General features: G+C 36.4%; 3 protein-coding genes and 1 long non-coding RNA gene across 5 annotated transcripts in view; 1 reads left to right on the top strand and 3 right to left on the bottom strand.

Moving 5' to 3' along the window:
- Positions 1–305, bottom strand: part of LOC138187074 (uncharacterized) — a 31396-nt gene extending 31091 nt beyond the window's left edge. The window contains exon 1 of the mRNA XM_069127549.1: positions 194–305. Coding sequence (XP_068983650.1) covers positions 194–242 — 49 coding nt within the window. The 5' untranslated portion in view covers positions 243–305. The remainder of the gene's footprint in view (positions 1–193) is intronic.
- LOC138187071 (uncharacterized) overlaps positions 1–17561 on the bottom strand; it is a 55447-nt gene that overhangs the window by 36477 nt on the left and 1409 nt on the right. The window contains exon 1 of one of the 2 annotated variants that reach the window (XM_069127541.1): positions 1324–1368. The exons of the other annotated variant lie outside the window; for it this stretch is intronic. Coding sequence (XP_068983642.1) covers positions 1324–1341 — 18 coding nt within the window. The 5' untranslated portion in view covers positions 1342–1368. Of the gene's footprint in view, positions 1–1323; positions 1369–17561 lie in introns of those variants that run through there. 2 annotated transcript variants of the gene reach the window in all.
- On the top strand, positions 6800–8227 carry LOC138187076 (uncharacterized). Its single transcript, XR_011175081.1, has 3 exons — positions 6800–7514; positions 7876–8006; positions 8108–8227. It is a non-coding gene; the product is annotated as an uncharacterized LOC138187076 (long non-coding RNA).
- On the bottom strand, positions 12526–17541 carry LOC138187098 (facilitated trehalose transporter Tret1). Its single transcript, XM_069127577.1, has 3 exons — positions 17530–17541; positions 16220–16961; positions 12526–14923 (listed from the first exon to the last, which is right to left on the bottom strand). Exons 1-3 carry the CDS (start codon positions 17539–17541, stop codon positions 14187–14189), a joined length of 1491 nt encoding a protein of 496 aa, XP_068983678.1. The 3' UTR covers positions 12526–14186.

The following is a 17561-nucleotide window of genomic DNA, read 5'->3' as shown; positions in this document are numbered from 1 at the left end:
AAGAATCAGTACGATGAATATCAGAACCAAAATGTTAAATTTATTATAATGTAGGATGGAATAGAAATGCAACTTTAAACGATGGTACGTAAGTCATTAGAATTGAGAAAAAATTCAGGAACACTACTGTGAAACATCAATTCGAGGGGGAAAAGGAAGTTGCATTCTGCGTATTAAAATTGAAGATAAGTACCTGACGTAATATCAAGAGTGAAAACTAACCGGAAAAACATGCCAGCCATTGCCGGGATAGTGCGACGAAGGAACTAGAACATTCCCATAGTGAAAATAAACCGACAAGATCTAATCCTCCGCCCTCACGCTCTCTCCTGGAAACCTGGAAAACAGATACCTTTGTTAAGAATGGAAATCATAGTTCTTTTCGAATTAGATAGTCTAATCGAACATTTTAGCGAATACAAATTCCAAACCACGGAAAAGATATTAAGAAGTATTTAAATATTAATATTTTTACAAGGGAATTAAAAAATTTTCTTTCTCCTATCTTAAATACGATTCATGGTATTTCTATCAACAGCATTAAAATATGTTTCATGTTATTTCATGTTATTATAGATAGAAGACGTACTTGAGTTTTTCACTGACGTTCCCTAAAGGTTATTTATGCTTTTGACATCTTTCTTTTAAAATCATTTCCTTTCAGTGTCCTCCAAATCCATGATAATTTGAAAGGTTTTTATATGTTTCTTAAATATCTTTTCTAAATAATGAAATGTATTAACATGTCATATAGATAATACCGAAGAACCGTTTGAACCTTCGAATATGATTCGATATTTATAAGACGTAACAGTTTTAAGCTTTGAACTTTATGTTTTGGTGGGTTGTGACAGTTTAAATCAGGCTGAAAGATTCAAAATTTTAAATGATCACGATCGATTATGACAGAAGGTCCAAGACATAAGATTATTGTAACTTTTAAATATCGAATCATATTCGAAGGTTCAGATAGTTCTTTGGTATTATCGACACGATATGTTAATACATTTCATTATGTGCCGAAACATTAAATCGATACGTAGGAATCAAAATTTTGAAGATTTGGTAATACTTGCTAGTTCTATAAATCTTAATGAACCTTCGATTCAATTGTAGATTCGAAATTAATAGTAATTGCTATTGATTCGTACCTCTATTTGGAAATAAAAAATAATAGTTAAATTCGCTGAAAATAGGTATCTCAAACAGATGCTTTTTCTATATTCTCGTTGAATTAGAATTTAGGATTTGTTACTCTGCGATATTTAATTTCCAGCCGTTTATTTCAAAAATATTTATCATATAATCATATTAAATGCTTACCGTCCTACGCTGGAACATGTTGCCAGAAATAAGTACTTTCTCGCAATTATATAATCACGATGTATTTTCAATATTTGAATTTGTAGAATCCAGTTTACACATAATTATTTAAAAACTGCACATCAAATCGTGGATAGTTATCTATGGCTGAAAATGAACAACTGTAAGATACCTTTATACTAATTCTCGCGATTTACGGATTTCGCATTGATTTGTTCGATTTACACGACTGCCACAACCATACTGGGTACTTCTGGGGTTGCTTTCTCTTTACATACAGTCGACATTATTTCAACATATAAACATTTCTTATTCTCCGTGTTATATGTTAAAATGTAACGAACTAATTTTAAATATTCCGACGTAGGAACAATAATATTTTTGTACATATTATATCTAGGAAATATCCTAATTATAATGTTAGAACAGTCGAATGCCAACTACTCTATGATACATATTTCCTATAATATAAAAATTAAAATGAGCAAAAATAATCGCACAGCTTCGACTATTAGTTATTTTTGTTCCATGTTGCTACATCGTCAACGTTGCGATCATAATCCAGCATTTGAATTATCTTTAATTTCCTGGAGCATAGCTTCCTTTATCGCGGCAATTCCTTTTCTCTTTGTTTTTCCTCTATTTCGACGTTTCCTACTGAAATTGTCGTACTTTCTACGATCTCTCACGCGTCGAAACATTTTTTCGTTTGTAAATTTCTGCGAATGTGTATAGTATTGCTCGATTCCTGGTGCACTTGCCCCAATTATATCGAATAAGATTGCGTTCAGGGTCACGACGCAAAGAATCATCTTGCTCTTATGTACATGGGCTAGAACTGTTGGGTTGGCAACTAAGTGATTGCGGATTTTGTCAATACCATCTAATGACGAAATTCGCAATCACTTAGTTACCAACCCAATATTATTTGGCTGCGATAACAGTCGTTCGTTTGCCTCTTGCGTTTCTCGGAAATCAGGGCAGTAAATAGTAATTTTCATTGAATTCAGTTTGAGAGTTAGTGTTGCGATATTATTCCATCGCGATTTCGAAGTATTTTTCCTTTTAGCGTTGAGATAATGAATGATTGCGTTTTGTTAGGTAGAGTTGCGTTTACAAAATTGCCCAAAATCCTTCGACTGCATTTGTTGAAGACTGTTCCTGGATCACTCGATACAACTACAAGAGCTGTAGAAATGTGATCGTTCATCAGCCACCTCTTAAATGGTTGCCCTGGAATATGCCAGGCTTCCACTACATTGAGCAAATCACGATTTTCGTTATTAGTGTCGCGAGAGAATGATTACGGTTTGAATTAAAGTTGCGAATTATGATATCATGATTTTCTTTTGCAATTTTTATTATGAATTTTCACAATTTCTGACAGAGTAATACGTTTTAGAGATTTCCATGTTTCCTTAACAATTTTTCCTTCATTTAGAATTAGATTTTAAAGTATTAACGTTTGATTAACTTTATAGCATTGCAATTTATACTAGCACAGTAAAATATTGTTTCTGCATATATGGATATTAATGTTATTTTTGTCTCAAAAATTAGTGTTGCGGTATTCTATCGCGATTGTTTTAATTAGTTTTCTAGTTAGAGTTGCGTCGGTGAATGGTCGCGTTTTTTATAGTATAGTTTAGTTTAGTATAGTATAGTTTTCCATGGTATCCCGCGGTTTACCAGGATGAGCCACGGTGTTCTACGTTGCAGTCCAGTCTAGATCATCCAAAATTCTCTTCGTGACTTTTGGTTATCCAAACTGGACTGTATATGGCGTAGTTCTTGGCTTGGCATCATTTCCAAAGATTAATCCCTCGATTAATTTTTGGAAAACGGTACCAATTACCAGATCTCACCACGAGGAGGTGACTACGCACGAGATCCGCCCATGAGTTCTTTATCATTGCACCTCAATCCGGACATTCAACCTGTGGTGGATCGGTATCAACAGGACGCCGACAGGTCGAGGCATCAACGCGGCGCAACACCTCCCGGGCGATCCGCGAGTACCAACCGTCAACACCAGAGGGCTACGACGACGACGAGTCTGTCCAACTCGCTAGTGGTCGAAATACGGTATCATGATACAAATACCGCACCTAGCGAGACTCCCTCTACGTCCAAGGCAGGGACTACCGGGCATAGCCTTACTGACGAGTCCACCGGTAGTCCCGGGACGAAACGCAAAAACTCTCTTTTCATCTGGCAGCGACAACACTTCCGCCAAAAACCTGACAAAAGTGTCGAGTTCTAACTTTACTTAACCATGGACTTGCCGGGGAGGGACCACTGAACAGAATTATGAATGCACTGCCCCAACTGAACGAGTGACGTCCACTCCCGCGCCAGTCGAACAGAATTACGGCGGATGTGAAATTGCAGGCCCCTGTCCGAACAGTATTGTAGATCCACGACTGAATCCCCAACAGATTCGAAAGCATAACTGGCACGTCGACAACTCCCGCGATTCCGTGCAAACATCGAGCAGTCACCAGAACAGACGTGTCCTTGAGGTGACTCTTACAAATTGAAAGAGCTATGTCGTGCACGTTGACCTGCATGCACCTGGAATAGGCGCGAGCAACCCTGCCATGATGTGATCATATATTTAAATCATTGATTTAAAAGTTAGGAATTGATGGTATTGTTTTAGATTAATTATCAGGATAATTAATTTATTATTTTAATTTTTTAGATTTTTAAATTTTACTATACATCAGAATATTATACAACCATTTATAAATATTCATAACTTAATTCTAATTATATAAAACGGAGCACATTCAAACGATCACATAATGGAAATGTAGTGAGTACCCTTGTCGGATAATTACAATCGTCGCGACACAACGTTATGAATTTTAAAGAGCGTGAAAAACGCTGATATTTTTCGATATCAGTATTTCAGAACACGCGATACAGAGTCCCATATAATATCACGTCTAGACCAATTATTTGTAATAGTGAATGTGTGAAATATCGATACATATACGAATTACCATCTCACAAAAAATTATAATATAAATGAAATTTAGTTTTTGGTTTAACTAAATCTTTACTTTCAGGTTTAAATGTCCGCTTCTGTCATTTTTAAAGCTCTTTTTGTTTGTTTCCCATAACGATCGAAGAGCTAATATTTTTCAAATGAATGGGAATAAAGAATTTGTCCGAATACTTTTATACAAAATGAGTAATATTTTGGGAAAGAGGAGGGGTCATGTTACCGTGGAACAGAAAGTTGCTCTTCAGAGTACTTTACCCAGTGATCTCGGTGGTTTTCGTGCCATTTTATTATCGTTCTCGACGTTACAGATTTAGCATGGCGCAGGGTTAAGACCTTAGCAGTATTTGGTATTACAGCTGACTAGTCTTCTATCGGACTCCTTTAAATAATTTCCACTAGGGGTGTCTGTACTAAAGTAGTCTGCAATAATACTTAAATAAAATAGAACATTCAAAATCTTGTTTGTGCTTATATATATATAGTAACTCTAAGTTTCTTGAACCTTTTTAATGAGGAAGATATTTGTTTAAAAGATATACAATAAATACATAATTGTTAATAGGCAAAACTTTATAAAATTATCGATATTTAATTTTTCGATACTTAATAGTTATCGTATATTAAACGTAGGAAATATAAATTTCTGAACTGAACACTATTATTATAGCCATAATATACCGAAAATAACGTTCGACAGTTCGATAGAATTCCTGCTAGACAAAGCTAGGTATTTATCACTGTGTTATGATACAGTAATTACTGTAATATTCGAACAAACGTTCCAAATATTTTTCAGTAATAACTATAATATAACGCCAAAAAGACCGTGTCTTACACATATATATTTATATATGTGTACAGATATGCTTATCAGTGACAAACACAATGTAATATAAGTACTCAGCAATGTGTTATGTTAATTATATTACATTATTTTTAGCATAAATACTGACTTTTTCAGCATACATGCTATTTATTGTAACAATATTAACATATATATATGTGATATACATATATGTGATATACATATGTTACATATTGCAAACAAAAAATAACAGCATTGATAACAGCTGAGATATAAAAAATTGTTCTTATCAGTATTATGTCACCTTGTCATTCTTTAATATATTACTTTTCTAACTTTTGCAAGCTGTTGTTCAATTATCTCGAGTTAAATGATATTGTTACATTGTTCGTGTTATGAAATGGATAAAAAGTTTAGTTTGAGAACATGTATTCCTCTAAGTTCAATGCAAGTCAATTTATGCGATATATATGTTTGTAAATGACCGTCACCTTTGTTAGACACATTTCTAAAACTACACGTACAAACGAATAATACTACGTTACTACAAAAATTGCATATCGTGATAAAATTGTAGATCTTTATCGTTATACTAATAAAAATGGGAAATAAAATATGCCGGGTAAGTAGACACCGTGCCACGGACGTACAGTGCAATTTCTCCTGTCATATTCTACTACTATCCATTTCATCGGTTCTAACTTCTTCAGTCAAAGAATTCAAATTTGCACCAACTAGAAGCGCTTCAATCTCGTGATATGTTTTTCCTTTCGTTTCCGGTACCCATATGAACACCATAAAAAATGCCAAACAGCATGATGTCGCGAAGATAAAGTAAATCGCACACAATCCTACATTATCGGTAGTCACTTGATACAGTTTCGACACGGTAAAACCAATTATACCATCGAAAATTACAATGATGGCACCAACGAAACCTTTTAGTTTTGTAGGAAATAACTCGCATAGGAGAACATTGGGTAATGTACCTAAACCAATGTGAAACACTACTTGATATATCATTAAATCGATAACTGGAAGAATAGAGACGTTGGAAACGTCAAACTTAAGTTGATCTAACAAAAGATAAATTGCTAGAATAGTCAATGTAAAACACGATCCAAGCGTAGACAGAATCAAAAGTTTTCTTCTTCCATGAAATTCCACTTGTAAATGGGACAAAGAGCCAGATACACAGTCGACACCCAGAACCAAAATCGTTGCTTCGTGTGGTTGGAGGCGAATCGTTGTTTTGCTAAACAACACATGCAGATACTGCATAGTGATGAAGTTTCCGCTAAGTTGTTGTGCCATGATCAAGCCAAGCATGATAAACAAAGCTTTTCTGTTGGTTTGTCGTAGTAATTCTAGCAGCTTGGTTGACCAGGTATATTTAATGGGTATATTTACATGGTGTAATTCTCTTCTTGTTAGTGGGTGTATTTCGCTTGTGGGATCTGGGTGTATTTCGCTTGTGGGCTCTGGGTGTATTTCGCTTGTGGCCTCTGGGTGTATTTCGCTTGTGGATGGTTGGTGTAATTCGCTTGTGGATTGTGAATGTAATTCGCGCGAGGGTTGTAGGGGTAATTGACCTGTGGGTTGCGGTAATACTTCGGATGTGACTTCTGAGTGTAGTGCAGATATGGATTGTAAGGTTAAATCCCTTGTGGATTGTGAGGGTAACTCGCTTCTGGATTGTTGGTGTAATTCGTATCTGGTCTGTGCGCGTGAAGCAGGTAGTTCTATTTCCTCTCCGCGAGTATTTTCGATGCCTGTGCTATATCCCATCGATTGCCGTGCTTGCCTTATTTGATCTGTTGTCACCGAGAAATATCGAGTTGCGGTGAAACACCTGACCGACAAGAAGCATATAAAGGATAGTATTACAAGAACCAGTAGCAGTGACTTGTATATCATCCAGAGTCCTAGGGTGTAGATCACCACTGACCCGATAGATGTGTTCGCTGCGATTAGAAAACCTAGGATGCCTATGATTTTGGTGTCGACGATTTCTGACAGGTACATGGGATTTACGGTATTGCCGATACCAATGGCTATACCGAGAATCACCCGAGCAAGGTATAGTATTGGCGCGGAAGCTGCGTCGTAGGTGATGAACCAGCCTAAGGTGAACATTGTGTTGCATAATACAAGGCAGATATTAGAACCGCTGCGGGCGACCAACTGTGCAGCCACAAGTGAACCGATCATTGAACCAAGTACTGTCAAAGAAACCATCCATGAAGATTCGTCGTGTGTTATCGTCAGCGGCACGCCGCCGGTCCCGGTTATTAGATAATAAAGAGAAATCGTTGTCCATCCGTTGACTGAACCGACCATGATCATGGTTACCATTGCTGGAATGAGAGACAGGTAATGCTATATATAGCATATGTTAATTGTATTGCGGTCGTTTTATAATTATACTGCATATATTTATGCAAATTTGCACTTTCAATATATACTATTAATATATTTATAATTAATACATACCGCAGGCTATAAGTAATTGAACTCTTCGCGATGTTAGCTGGAATGCTTTCCACTAGTATCACTTCTTAACTATTTTATTATTATTCTGTTAATCCATTCGCATTAAATGTGCATTAGGTAAAATACTACATGAAGTAAAATACTACATGAAGTAAAATACTACATGTAGTAAAATTTGTTAGAGACTTGCGATAAGTCTAGGTATATTAATGTGTAATAATGTACATATCTTCGCTTTCAGATTTCTCATTAATATATAAAAGTCTGCACTCGATTTATAATATAATAAAGAATCAGTACGATGAATATCAGAACCAAAATGTTAAATTTATTATAATGTAGGATGGAATAGAAATGCAACTTTAAACGATGGTACGTAAGTCATTAGAATTGAGAAAAAATTCAGGAACACCACTATGAAACATCAGTTCGAGGGGGCAAAGGAAATTGCATTCTGCCTATTAAAATTACAGATAAATACATGACGTAATATCAAGAATGAAAACTAACCGGTAATAGATATTAGGCATCGCCTGCATTTTGAGTTGAAGACCATAAGAGGTTCACTTTCCGGTGATGAACGGATAGGATCGAAACCACCATCCAGAGACGATCTGGGAACCTGGAAAACAGATACCTTTGTTAAGAATAGAAATCATAATTCCATTCTAATTAGATAGTCTAAGCAAACTTTTGAGCGAATATAACTTCCAAACTGCGGAAAACATATTAATAAGTATTTAAATATTAATATTTTTCCAAAGGAATCAAAAAATTTTCTTTCTCCTATCTTAATAGAAATACGACTTATGGTATTTCTATCAACAGCATTAAAATATGCTTGATGTTATTTGATGTTATTATAGATAGAAAACGTACTTGAGTTTTTCACTGACGTTTGCTAAATGTTATTTGTGCTTTCGAGAACCTTCTTCTAAAAGCATTTCCTTTGATTGTTCTCCAAATCAATGATCATTTGAACGGTTTTTATATATTTCTTAAATATCTTTTGTAATTAATAAAATATATTAACATGTCGTATAGATAATACCAAAGAACCGTTTGAACCTTCAAATATGATTCGATATTTATAAGAACAGTTTTAAGCTTTGAACTTTATGTTTTGGTGGGTCGTGACAGTTTAAATCAGGCTGAAAGATTCAAAATTTTAAATAATCACGTTCGATCAAGATACAAGGTTCAAGATTTAAGATTATTGCGACTTTTAGATATGGAATCATATTCGAAGGTTCAGATAGTTCTTTGGTATTATCGACACGATATGTTAATACATTTCATTATGTGCCAAAACTTTAAATCGAGACGTAGGAATCAAAACTTTAATTGCTATGGATCCGTATCTCTATTTGGAAATAAAAGAATAATAGTTAAATTCGCTGAAAATAGGTATCTCAAACAGATGCTTTTTCTATATTCTCGTTGAATTAGAATTTAGGATTTGTTACTCTGCGATATTTAATTTCCAGCCGTTTATTTCAAAAATATTTATCATATAATCATATTAAATGCTTACCGTCCTACGATGGGACATGCTGCCAGAAATAAGTACTTTCACGAAATAATATATGCACGATAGATTTTCAATAATTCAATTTGTAGAATTCAGTTCACTCATAATTATTCAAAAAAATGCACGAAAAGTCTTGGGTAGTTATCTATCGCAAAAAAAGAACAACTGTAAGAAATCTTTACACTGATTCTCGCGATTAACGGATATCGTATTGATTTGTACCATTTACACGACTGCCACAACCATACTGGGTACTTCTGAGGATACTTCCCCTTTACATTCAGTCGACATTATTTCAATACATAAACACTTCTTAGTTCTCCTTGTTACATGTTTAAATGTAACGAATTATTTTTAAATATTCTGACATAGGAACAATAATATTTTTGTACTTAGTATATCTAGGAAATATCCTAATTATAATGTTAGAACAATCGAATGCCAACTATTATATGATACATATTTCCTATAATATAAAAATTAAAAGGAGCAAAAATGATTGCACAGCTTCGACTACTACTTATTTTTGTTCCATGTTGCTACATCGGCAACGTTCATAATCCATCCAGCGATCATAATCCAGCATTTGAATTATCTTTAATTTCTTGGAGCATAGCTGTCTTTATCGCGGCAATTATTTTTCTCTTTGCTTTCCCTCTATTTCGACGTTTCCCACTGAAACTGTCGTATTTCCTGCGATCTCTCACGCGTCGAAACACTTCTTCGTCTGAAATTTCCTCAGTAGGGAAATGCTTCGCCCCAATCATATTCCCTTCTTGCATCTGCATCTCCGTACACTTGGTACACTTACATCGTATCTATAATTTCTGTGAATGTGTACAACATTGCTCGATTCCTGGTGCACTTGTCCCAATTATATCGAATAAGATTGCGTTCTGGCTCACGACGTAAAGAATCATCGGGCTCTCGTATACATCGGCTTTGAGCTATTGGGTTTGCAATTAAGTGATTGCGGATTTTGTCATTAGGTGGTTTTGAGTGCATAGATTATTTTTTATTATTAAAATATCCAACTTTTACTTGCGGAAATATCCTATTTATTTTTATTTTTTTATTTTCATTAGTGAATTAATTAGTATTGCAACTATTGCATGAAGCACTGTTCGTGTATTTATCTTGAGAATTTTCTATTCTATACATGAATTTAGTAAATTAATGTTGCGAAAAAGAAAAGGTAGTCCACTCACGGTTTATTGCTCGGGATTATATCGAGCGGATAATGACCTTATTTTGCTGGCCCTTATGGCTACTGATTTATTCTTCTTTTCAGGGTGCACCGTGAAACCTCTAGATCTCTAATAGGTAGGGTTTATAAAGAAACCTTTAGATTTTTTATAGTTAGGTTTAAGGGAATCTTTATATTCTTGATCGGTAAGATTTATAAAGCCACTCTGTGCCTTTATTATGTTCGGATATGTATGTATTATGCAGGGCTTATGAAAACACGTTTAGGTTTCTAATTAATGTATTGAAATTAAATTAGATGTTCTATCAGGTAGAGTTTTCCAAATTTGATGGGACAGGAACTAGATGGAACGTTTGTGAGTCAGGTGCGTGGTTATATAGAGTATCTTTGCTGCTAAAAAGCAATGCTTCCTAGAAGCACTAATCCGTTCCTAATAAGTACTTGAATATTTAATTAATTTATACATGCATTTAATTATACATGCATAATTAGCAGTAATGTTTAAGTAGATAAATAGTATAATTCTTTATGAGACGCATCATTCTCTTTTTTATTATAATTTTACCACAGACGAGGAACAGGAATAGACGTGATATTCAGTGCTTGTTTGACTCTCACATTTTGCGGGTCGCGTGACCTCTCCATACCATTTTCTTGTCGCATGCGAAGTTAATATTTCAGTTTAATACTTGTTTGAATTAAAACTACAATCTTGTACGAAATTATAAATAAAATATAAAACTGGATATCCAATACTTTCAACGAAATATAATTCTATCTTGCTACAATACTGCAGTAAACATAACACACTATCAAAATAATAAATTGCTGTACTGTAAAGTACTGTAATAAGAATTGAATGAATCGTTTAATCAGTTCTAAGTAAAATTGCAATTTCATATATCTGAAACAAAAATGTGAATTTTTAAATCTTTCCTATTTTCATCTTTGTATTCTCAAACCAATTATTAACTATATATTACCAAGTATAGGTAATCTTATTCACCATTAGAAACTCGTAATACATCTATCGATGAAACCGTTTCGATAATTTATCGATAACGATCAGACGGCGTACCTCGATGTCCCACGACATCCCACGACATCCCACGACATCCCACGACATCCCACGACATCCCACGACATCCCACGACATCCCAAGATGTCACACGACATCCCAAAATGTCCCGCGACGTCCCAAGATGACCCACGACATCCCAAGATGTCCCACGACATCCCAAGATGTCCCACGATATCCCAATCTGTCCCATAGTAAATTCTCCTCGTTGCATTTCGTGTACCCAACTGTACCAACGGTTTCCAACGTTGCAGTCCAGTCTATATCATCCTATATTCTCTTCATGGCATTCGGTGATTTAAATCGGACCAACGGTGTTCCACGGTGAACCATGTTGCTGTCCAATCTAGATCATCCAAAATTCTCTTCGTGACTTCTAGTGATAAAAACTGGATTGCATTAGCGTAGTTCTTGGCGTGGTATCGTTTTCCAAAGATTAGTCAACTGATTAATTTTTGGAAAACGATGCCAATTACCAGATCTCACCACAAGTTGGGGACTACGCACGAGATCCGCCCATGAGTTCTTTATCACTGCACATCGATCTCGACATTCGACCTATTGACAAGAATGTCGAGTTCTCACTTTACTTAACCATGGGCCTGCCGGGGAGGGACCACTAAACAGAATTAGGAATGCACGGCCACAACTGAACGAGTGGCGTTCACCCCCGCGCCACTCGAACAGAATTACGGAGAACGTGAAATTGCAGGTCCCTGTCCGAGAACCCAAGTACCAATCAGACAGAACTGCAGATCCACGACTGAAACCCCAACAGATTCGCAAGCATCACCGGCGCGACGACAACTCCCGTGATCCCGCGCAAACATCGAGCAGTAACCAGAACAGACGTGTCCTTGGGGCGACTTACTAATAGAAAGTGCAGTGCACGTTGACCTGCATGCACCCGGAATATGCGTGAGCGACCATGTCATGTGATCGTATATTTAAATCGTTGATTTAAAAGTTTGGAATTGATGGTATTGTTTTAGATTAATTATCAGGATAATAAATTTATTATTTTAATTTTTTAGATTTTTAAATTTTACATTCAAACGATCACATAATTGAAATGTAGCGAGTACCCTTTTCAGATAATTGTAATCGTCGCGACGCAGCGTGATGACTTGTACAGAGCACGAAAGACACCGATATTTTTCGATATCGGTATTTCAGAACACGCGACACAGTGGCCCCGTATAATGTCACGTCTAGTCGCTTTTTTAAAATAGTGAATATGTGAAATATCTATACATATACGAATTACCATCTCACAAAAAATTATAATATAAATGAAATTTAGTTTTTGGTTTAACTAAATCTTTACTTTCAGGTTTAAATTTCCGCTTCTGTCGTTTTTAAAGCTCTTTTTGTTGTTGTTTTCCATAACGATCAAAGAACTAATATTTTGCAAATAAATAGGAAAAAAGAATTTGTCCGAATTTTTTCATACAAAATTTGTAATATTTTATGAAAGAGGGGGGCGATGGAACCGTGGAAGAGAAGGTCCCTATTCAGAGTACTTCACCCAGTGAACTCGGTGGTTTTCTTACCATTTTAATATCGTTCTCGAAGTTACCGATTTAGCATGACGTAGGTTTAGGACCTTAGCAGTATTTGGTATTACAGTTGACTCGTTTTCGTTCGGACTCCTTTAATTAATTTCCGCCAGTGTCTATATTAAATTTGTCTGCAATAAAACTTAAATAAAATAGAACATTCAAAATCTTGTTTGTGATTTTATATATAGATAGTAACTCCATGTTTCTTGTAGCTTTTTAATAAGATAACTGTTTAAAAGATATACAATAAATATATAATTATTGATAGTCATAACATTATTAAATTATCGATATTTAACTTTTCGCCATTTAATAATTATCGTATATTAAAAGTAGGAAATATTATAAATTTCTGAAGTGAACACTATTATTATAGCCATAATTTACTGAAAATAACATTCAGCAGATCAATAGAATTTCTGCTAGATAAGGCTAGGTATTTATCACTGTGTTATGATACAGTGATTACTGTAATATTCGAACAAACGTATTCAAATATTTTTCAGTAATAACTATAATATAACGCCGAAAAAAGCGTGTCTTACACATATATATATATATATATGGAATCACATATGCTTATCAGCGACAAACACATTGTAATATAAGTACTTATTAGCAATGTGTTATGTTAATTATATTACATTATTTTTAGCGTAAATACTGACTTGTTCAGCATACTTGCTGTTTATTGTAACAATATTAACATATGTATATGTGATATACATATGTTATATATTGCAAAAAACAAAAAATAACAGCATAGCTAACAGCTGAGATATACAGAATTGTTCTTATCAGTGTTATGTCATCGTGTCAGTCTTTAATATATTACTTTTCTAACTTTTGCAAGCTGTTGTTCAGTTATCTCGAGTTAAATGATATTGTTACATTGTTCGTGTTATGAAATGGATAAAAAGTTTAGTTTGAGAACATGTATTCCTCTAAGTTCAATGCAAGTCAATTTATGCGATATATATGTTTGTAAATGACCATCACCTTTGTTAGACACATTTCTAAAACTACACGTACAAACGAATAATACTACGTTACTACAAAAATTGCATATCGTGATAAAATTGTAGATCTTTATCGTTATACTAATAAAAATGGGAAATAAAATATGCCGAGTAAGTAGACACCGTGCCACGTATGTACAGTGCAATTTCTCCTGTCATATTCTACGAATAGCCATTTCATTGGTTCTAACTTGTTCATTCAAAGAATTCAAATTTTCACCTGCTAGTAGCGCTACAATCTCGTGATATGTTTTTCCTTTTGTTTCCGGTACCCATATGTACACCATCACAAATGCCAAACTGCATGATGTCGCGAAGATAAAATAAATCGCAGACGATCCTACACTATCGGTAATCACTTGATACAGTTTCGACACGGTAAAACCAATTATACCATCGAAAATTACAATAATGGCACCAACGAAACCTTTTAGTTCCATAGGAAATAACTCGCATAGGAGAACATTGGGTAACGTACCTAATCCAATTTGAAACATTACTTGATATATAATTAGGTCGATAACGGGAATAGCAGAGACGATGGAAACGTCAATTTTATGTTGATCTAACAAAAGATAAGTTGCTAGAATAATCAATGTAAAACACGACCCAAGCGTAGACAGAATCAAAAGTTTTCTTCTTCCAAGAGATTCCACTGTTAAGGTGGATAAAGTGCCAGATATAAGGCCGACAGCCAGGACCAAAATCGTCGCTACGTTTGTATCAATACCGATCGTAGTTTTGCTAAACAACACCTCCAGATACTGCATAGTGATGAAGTTTCCACCAAGTTGTTGTGCCATGATCAAGCCAAGCATGATAAACAGAGCTTTCCTGTTGTTTCGTTGTAGTATTACTCGCAGCTTGGTAAACCAGGTTTGTTTAGTTATATCTACGTATGGCTCACTGGGCCAAATCGTAGTGCTTGTATCCACAGTAGATTCTGTGCATGATTCGCAACTGCATGGTGAGGGGAAATTGATACTGGATTGTGAGGGGAATTCGCTAGTGGATGGCTGCTGTATGTCGCTTGTGGATGGCTGCTGTACTTCGCTTGCGGATGGCCGGTGTACTTCGCTTGTGGATGGCCGGTGTACTTCGCTTGTGGATGGCCGGTGTGCTTCGCTTGTGGATGGCCGGTGTGCTTCGCTTGTGGATGGCCGGTGTGCTTCGCTTGTGGATGGCCGGTGTGCTTCGCTTGTGGATGGCCGGTGTGCTTCGCTTGTGGATGGCCGGTGTGCTTCGCTTGTGGATGGCCGGTGTGCTTCGCTTGTGGATGGCCGGTGTGCTTCGCTTGTGGATGGCCGGTGTGCTTCGCTTGTGGATGGCCGGTGTGCTTCGCTTGTGGATGGCCGGTGTGCTTCGCTTGTGGATGGCCGGTGTGCTTCGCTTGTGGATGGCCGGTGTGCTTCGCTTGTGGATGGCCGGTGTGCTTCGCTTGTGGATGGCCGGTGTACTTCGCTTGTGGATGGCCGGTGTGCTTCGCTTGTGGATGGTTGGTGTGCTTCGCTTGTGGATGGTCGGTGTGCTTCGCTTGTGGATGGTCGGTGTATTTCGCTTGTGGATGGTCGGTGTATTTCGCTTGTGGATGGCTGGTGTATTTCACTTGTGGATGACTGGTGTATTTCACTTGTGGATGACTGGTGTATTTCGCTTATGGATGGCTGGTGTATTTCGCTTGTGGATGGCTGGTGTATTTCGCTTGTGGGTTCTGAATGTGTTTCGTTTGTGGGTTCTGGATGTGTTTCGCTTGTAGGTTCTGGCTGTATTTCGCTTGTGGATTCTGATTGTATTTCGCTTGTGGGTTCTGATTGTATTTCGCTTGTGGATCCTGCTTGTATTTCGCTTGGTGGGTGTACTTCGCTTCTGGATGGTAGGTGTAATTCGTTTGTGGGTTGTGGGCGAAACATGCGCGGGGGTTTTCGGGGTGATTCGCGCAAGCGTTGTATGCGTAATTCATTTGTGGTTTGCGGTTGTACATCGCATATGGCTTCTGAGTATATTACGGATATGGATTGTGATTGTGAATCGCTACTGGATGTTAAGTGTAAATCGGACTTGGGTTCTGTGTCTACTACTTCCTGTTGGGAGTCTGTGTGTAATTCGCGTATGGATGTTGAGGAAAAACCTCCGGATTGTGAGCTGAAATAGTTTCCGGATGATAAGGTGGAATCGCTTGTGAAGGCACCGCTTCTCGATTGAGGGGGGAAATTGCTTCTGGATTCTGGGGGTAAATCGCTTTTGGCTTGTGGTTGTAATTTGCATCTGGTTTGTGGTCGTAGAGCACGTAGTGCGATTTTCATTTCGTTAGAATCTACGATGCCTTTGTAATATGTTATCGACTGGCATGCTTGCTTCTTTCGACGTTTTGCCACCAAGAAATACGGTGTTTCGGGAAAACACGTGTTCAACAAGAAGGATATAGAAGATATTATTACAAGAACTACCACAAGTGAATGGTACGTCAGCCAGTGTCCTAGGATGCAGGTAAGCAGTGACCCGGTAAATACGTTCACTGCGATTAGAGTACCTAGGGCGCCTCTGATGTTGATGTCGGCGATTTCTGACACGTACATGGGATTTATCGTGTAGGCAATACCAACGCCTATACCGAGAATCACCCGAGCAAGGTATAGATTTAGCACGGAAGGTGCGGTGTAGACATTGAGCCAGCCTAAGGTGAAAATTGCGCAGCATAAAAGGAGGCAGTATTTACGACCGATGAGATCGGCCAACTTGGCACCCACAAGTGAACCGAACATTGAACCAAGTACTGTCAATGAAACGATCCATGAAGATTCGTCGTGTGTTAACGTTAGCGGCACACCGCCGGTCCCAGATGTTAGATGGAGAAGTGAAGTCGTTGTCCATCCATAGACTGTACCGACTATGACCATGGTTAGCGTTGCTGGAATGAGAAACAAGTAATGCTATATATAGCATATGTTAATTGTAGTGCGGTTTTTTTATAATTACATTGCATATATTTATGCAAATTCATATTCTTAATATATACTATTAATATATTTATAATTAATACATACCGCAGGCTATAAGTAATTTGACTCTTCGCGATGTTAGCTGGAATGCTTTCCACTAGTTTTATTTCTTAACTATTTTATTATTAATCTATTAATCCATCCGCATTATTTGTGCATTAAGTAAAGTACTACATGAAGTAAAATACTACATGTAGTAAAATTTGTTAGAGACTTGCGATAAGTCTAGGTATATTAATGTGTAATAATGTACATATTTTCGCTTTCAGATTTCTCATTAATATATAAAAGTTCGCACCCGATTTATGATATAATAAAGAATCAGTGCAATGAATATCTGAATCGAAATGTTAAATTTATCGTAATGTAGGATGGAATAGAAATGCAACATTATACGATGGTACGCAAGTCAATAGAAGTGAGAAATAATTCAGGGACATCATTATGAAACATCAATTCGAGGAGGCAAAGGTAATTGCATTCTGCGTATTAAAATTACAGATAAATACATGACGTAATATCAAGAGTGAA

Source organism: Bombus flavifrons, chromosome 14 (genome assembly GCF_040668555.2).
Source record: "Bombus flavifrons isolate JBK064 chromosome 14, iyBomFlav1_principal, whole genome shotgun sequence".
NCBI lineage: Eukaryota > Metazoa > Arthropoda > Insecta > Hymenoptera > Apidae > Bombus > Bombus flavifrons.
This window is presented reverse-complemented; position numbering and strand designations above follow the sequence as displayed.